The sequence below is a fragment of the Neomonachus schauinslandi genome, chromosome 1 (assembly GCF_002201575.2).
Source record: "Neomonachus schauinslandi chromosome 1, ASM220157v2, whole genome shotgun sequence".
In the NCBI taxonomy this organism is placed as follows: domain Eukaryota; kingdom Metazoa; phylum Chordata; class Mammalia; order Carnivora; family Phocidae; genus Neomonachus; species Neomonachus schauinslandi.
Window position 1 is genome coordinate 2,903,587 of NC_058403.1, and position 5,683 is coordinate 2,909,269.

At 64.1% G+C, this 5,683-nt stretch overlaps 1 protein-coding gene across 1 annotated transcript; it reads right to left on the reverse strand.

The window, feature by feature from the left end:
- Positions 1–1,789: 1,789 nt before the first annotated feature.
- On the reverse strand, positions 1,790–4,406 carry CRYAA (crystallin alpha A). The gene is made up of 3 exons (XM_021679261.1): positions 4,163–4,406; positions 2,840–2,962; positions 1,790–2,549 (listed from the first exon to the last, which is right to left on the reverse strand). The coding sequence occupies exons 1-3, from the start codon at positions 4,349–4,351 to the stop codon at positions 2,340–2,342; spliced, it is 522 nt and encodes a 173-aa protein (XP_021534936.1). The 5' UTR covers positions 4,352–4,406; the 3' UTR covers positions 1,790–2,339.
- Between the last annotated feature and the right edge of the window lie 1,277 nt (positions 4,407–5,683).

Sequence of the window (5,683 nt, forward strand, 5' to 3'; positions counted from 1 at the left end):
TCTGCTTGTAACAACTACCGCAGGCTGGGCAGCCCGAACAACACTGACTGATCCCCCACCCGCCCCCCGCCGTCCTGGAGGCTGGGCGTCCTGGGTCCCCGCGTGCGCAGGACTGGTTCCTCCCGGGGCCTCTCTCCTGGTCATGAACATGGCCACCTTCTCCCCGGGTCCTCACGTGCTCGTCCCTCTGTGCGTCTGTCCTCATCTCCTCTCATGGGGAGACCGGTTAATTGGGATCAGGCCCACACTAGTGACCCCGTGTACCTCAGTCACCTCATTAAAGTCCTGATCTCCAAATACAGTCACGTTCTGAGGCGCTGGGGGCTGGGGCTTCAACACAGGAGTTTTGCGGACACAGCTGAGTCCGTTCCGAGCCCCACGCAAGAGCCACAGCGAACACAAGGCCACCAGCACCTGACAGCTCAGCTCTGGCCGTGGCAGACAGGCCCCCAGTCCGCCAGGCACGCAGCCACACGCCGCGCTGGCCAAAAGTTCAGGCATCTTCCGGGGACAGCCCATCTGGGCAGAAGCAGGAGGACGAGGGAGCTTCAGAGGCCCTGATTTCCCGAAATATCCAGCTCCAGCCCCCACGTGGAGCGGCCACCTTTGCCCCCCATATAGAGCACCCCCACGTTTTTGACAAAAGTGGATTAAATGACAAGACAGCACACATGGGGCGCTTCTCGTTGGGAGGAGCAGGGCAGTCTGGGGGCCTCCCAACGGTGCAAGCACTCTTCTTGTGGTGGAGCCGAGCCCAGGGTGATAGATATGCAGTGTGCACGCGTGTGTGTGTGCGCGTGCTCGCACACCTGCGTGCATGCCTACACGTCCTGCCTTCCACTCAACATGGCGCGCAGAGTTTCACCGTGTGTTGAACAGGGACTTCACAGGAATTCTTCTCCCGTGGGTCCACCCTTCTTGGAGGAGCGTGGGCGCCACCCCAGGAACCATCCCACCGGCCCCAGCAGGGTCCCCAGTGTCCCCGGCCTCCACTCCCCAGGAGAGGGTCCTTGACACAGCCTACCAGCCTACACAGCCCCAAGTCTGCCCACCTTTCGCACCCAGAGATGCACCTGGCGGCCCCCCTCCCCTTCCCCGCGGTCACTGTGCAAGTGTGGGGCCCCTGGCTTAGCCTCTCCCCCGTGGAGGCTGGGGTCCTCCAGGCCTAGTCCCCTCCCCACTGCCAAGAGGCTGGGCAGACCTGGAGAAGGCCGTCCCCCCAGGTGGGGAGGCTGCCCAGGACACTCAGCCCTGGTCGCCAGAAGCCCCCGAGGGGTGTCTGTTCCAGGGCCGGGGGGGTGGGGAGGGGTGCCCTGAGCAGAGACGCATCCCACACGGGGAGGGAGACGTGTTCTGACCACACTTGACTGTCCTTCCTTATCCCTTGGGGAGCAAGGGGGCCAGGGTCCTTCCAGTGCAACCCTGAGGGACCCAGGACAGAAGCCCCCCAGAGAAGGCGAGCAGCAAAATGGCGAGGCCCCGCCTGGCACCCCAGTCCCACAGGCTGGGGGAGGGAGCCTGATTCCCTGCCATTTTCTCCAACCTCCCCTCCTCCCCTCAACCCTCGGGTTCTCCACCCAAACCCTCTCCTTCCTACAAAGCAGGGGTGCAGGGAAACACTCGGGAACGGAAGGCAGGAAGTGAGCGGGGCACTTGGCAGCAGCTGGGGCCGAAGAGGACCAGGCAGACAACCCCTTCCCGCCCCCCCGCGCCCCTCTCGCACCCCCACTCCCGGTCCCGCGGCTCCCCACACTTCCCGAGGAAGACAGTACGACCACCAGTCAGCAAGTTGCTTGCGTCACCTGCTCTTTATTGACTGCCGCGGGCTGCATTGTCGGGGGTGACCGGGTGCCCCAGGAGCAGCGGTACTACGGAGGGGAAGGGTGGAGGGAAGGCGGTCTGGGAGGGCAGGCTGCCGAGAGCCCAGGCACACAGGAGCCTCCGCCAGACGGACCTCAGGGCACCCAGGAGACCTGGGCAGGATACGTGGCCGGGTCCTGATGCGGGCGCCCACCAGCAAGGGTCAAGGTGCACCTGGCCGGCCCTGGAGACCCAGAGGCGACCCGGAGGCTGCATCCTCTGGGAGCCCGGGGCTGTTGTCTCAGGCTTCCCCCAGCTGGCTGGTGCGGGGGGGTCTGGGTCACCCTGAGGCTGCAGCACCTCAGGCCGAGGCCCCAAGCCCTCCAGGCCACCCTCTCAAACCCTCGTTCCCTCGGAGAGGAGGAAAAGGAAATGAAAACAGGGAAAGCAAAGGGAGACAACACCCCACTTTCTACGGGTCCCCGCGCTGGATGGGCCGTGGGGGCAGCAGTGGGTGGCAGCCGAGGCCGAGGCCGAGCTTAGGACGAGGGCGCAGAGCTGGGCTTCTCCTCCCGAGACACGGGGATGGCTCTCTCGCTGTGGCCAGCGTCCACGCCAGACGGGACCTTGGGGCCGGAGAAGGTCAGCATGCCGTCGGCGGACAGGGAGCAGGAGAGCGCCGACTGGTCCACGTTGGAAGGCAGGCGGTAACGGCGGTGGAACTCGCGGGAAATGTAGCCGTGGTCGTCCTGGGCGGGGCGTGCGGACGGGCGCAGTCAGGCACCACCCCACCTCCCGGGGAGGAGGTCCTCCCAGACCCCACGGTGGGGTAGGAGGGCCAGAATGCCCCGGGGAGGGCGCCCGCTGAGACTGGAAGGAGCCGGGGCGGCGGGCAGTACCCGAGTGGGCGTCCCTGCAGGCCCCTCCCCTGCAAGGGCTCAGGAGCCCCCTCCCTGGCCCAGGTCTTCCGGGGAGGGCGGGCAGGTGAGGGCAGAGCCCCAAGAAGGCGGGTGCGAGGCAGCGGCGCCCCTGGACTCACCTGCCTCTCGTTGTGCTTGCCGTGGATCTCCACGAAGTCCTCCAGCACCTTCACGGTGAGGTCCTCAGGAGAGAAGTGCTTCACATCCAGGAAGATGACAAACTTGTCTCGGTCAGATCGGACCTGAAACCCCAACGCGGTTCATGTGGGTCTGCCCAGGCCGAGGTTGCGGCGGGGCTGGCCAGAGCAGCCAGCGTTTGGGGGCCAGCGGCTCGGGCCCCAGTCACCAGCACAGAAACCCCTTCCACGCACCCAGGGGACAGAGTCCCGGGGACCCCTGGCTCGGGACCGTGTGGTCACTTGGGCCTCAAGGCGGGGTGTCCGTTGACTGCCTCATTGGGGATGAACTGTGGCGGGTTATGGTTAGCTGGCCGATTGGGTATGGGTTAGGAGACTGGTTCTGGGTCGGCTGGCTGGCTGGTTGGACCGAGCACTTTGAATAAGGTCGTAGCCTTTGGCTTCGCTAGTGTCTGTATAAACAGCCCGGGGCCTGTTTTCCCACGTGGACATGCTGGGAGAAGCTGTCCGCTCGCACACACAGTGTCTCCCTCCGAGCTGCCCTCACCAGCTCGCTGGCAGCCCTCAGCCAGGCTCCTTTCGTTTCTGGAGCGGGTTAACACTGCTCCCAGCAGGCCTCTGCTTTTGGGCAGTGGGGGAGACCTAGCCCCTCCAGACCCTTGGACCCTGGGGTCCGCCACAGGGCTCAAGGAGGGAAGGCCAGTGGTCTGATCGCTTCCCTTTGGGCTGGGCCCTGTGCACCCGGGCGGGCTGGGGAAGAGCCCATCCTCTGCGGCTCTGCTGGCCACAGCCCTACGAGGACCTGCTGCCCGCCCTGTCCTCCACCATCAGCCTCTCCTCCAGCACCAACTAGTGCTCAAGAACCTCTCCTCTGGGGGCCTGGGGTGGTGCAGCCCATCCACCCAGGCTTCCTGCTGGAAGGAACAGTGTGGAGGGCCGGGACCACAAAACCCACACCTGCCACCAAACCCGCCTCTGTGGGGTTGCTCCTGGGGCTTGCACCATGTGGCGGGTGCATCACAAACCACACGTGGGTCATGAGCTGCCAGCAGGAAAGACAGTGGGTGGGCTTGGGCTCCCTCTCCAGACCCTCTCTCAGAGGCCCGGGAGGCTCCTCGCTGCAGGTCACGTGGGCCACCGCGGACCGCGGCGGGAGAGTGGCCCCACCCAGGCGGAAGACCGCAGACGTGGGGCACGGTGCCGCCTCTGCCCCGGGCTGGCCCTCAGAAAGCCCTGCTTCCCCTGCAGCCATGGCTGGGCCCGCCTCCGACCAGCAGGAGAAACCAGCCCCCTGGCAGGTCTTACCTCGGAGATGCCAGAGTCCAGCACGCTGCGGAAGACGGGCTGGCGGTAGTAGGGGCTGATGGTGGAGGACAGGAAGGGCAGCAGGTCGTACTCGAAGAGACCCTCGCCGAAAAACTGGTCGAACAGCCGGCTGGGGTAGAAGGGGCCCAGCGCACGTTTGAACCAGGGGTGCTGGATGGCGATGTCCATGTTGGGCGTCGGCAGTGCAGGGACCCGGGGCTGGCAGGGAGTCGGGCAGGGGCCTCTGGGCAGTGCAGTGGAGAGCTCCGAGGTGAGCCCTCCCTATATACGCCCGAAACAGAATGGAAGCATTAGGGGGATTTGTCTGGAAAGCGTGAGCTCAGGGGGAAGACTGCCCGGTCAGCAGAAATGTGGCCTGAGCTGAGCGCCCGCCACTCCCAGCCTCGGGCACTGAGACGCTGACCAGCACGGAGCCCTGGACCTGCAGGACAACGTCCCCAAGGCGCTTCTCCCTGTGGCTCTGCCCCTACACTCACCTGGGGACGGTGAAGACTCTCATCTCCCTCGATGGGATGGGGGCACCCCCTGCTTACATGGCCTGGGTGATGCCACAGCCGCCCCATGAGTGGACCCTCATGCCCACTTCACAGACGAGGGGGTGGGCTCAGAGGCTATACCCATGATCCCCAAATCTCACAGCTCCTGGGGGACATTTTTCTTTTTTTTTTTTTAAAGATTTTATTTATTTATTTGACAGAGAGAGACACAGCTAGAGAGGGAACACAAGCAGGGGGAGTGGGAGAGGGAGAAGCAGGCTTCCCGCTGAGCAGGGAGCCCCACGTGGGGCTCTATCCCAGGACCCTGAGATCATGACCTGAGCTGAAGGCAGACACTTAACCGGCTGAGCCACCCAGGCGCCCCCAGTGTATCATTTTTCAAAACAGAATTACTTCTATTACTTCTTCCTGATTACAAAATGGATAGAGTGGTTTTAAAAATCTCGAGGAAGACAGAAAATACCAAGAAGCAATTGAAAAGTGCCCGTAATTCCCAGCACCGGGGGTGGGGGTAGGGCTGACGTGGGGTCTGTGCATCCAGACAGGGAGGCAGGTTTGGTCTTATGAGCGTGGAAAGCCTGTATCTGGGCTCTCTGTGCGGCTCAACCTGGACATCATCCCTGCGGACAACCTCTGCTCCGTGTGACCTCACACCAGGTGCTTCCGCTGGCCGGCCACACACCCGGCAGTCACTGCTATCTGCGAGGCCCGGGGACTGTTTTTCTCCTCCCACTGTGGCTCTGGCCGGTTGCCACTCAGATGGGACCAGCCACCCGGTATATTCCTCGGTAGCTGGGCCTCCGGGGAGCACGTCGCTATAGTAACACGCACCCACCGCAGGGTGGGGGTGCGCTCTCCCAACCCTGCCCGAGCTAGCCCCTCGCTGCGCAGTCCAGCGCGGGAAGCTTCGTCTTCGTCCTTGTGCCTCTGGTTCCCAGGGCAGCTTCTAACCCGTGTCCACGGCGTGCTGGTGGAGGAAGCGCATCCCCAAAGGGCTCGGGTA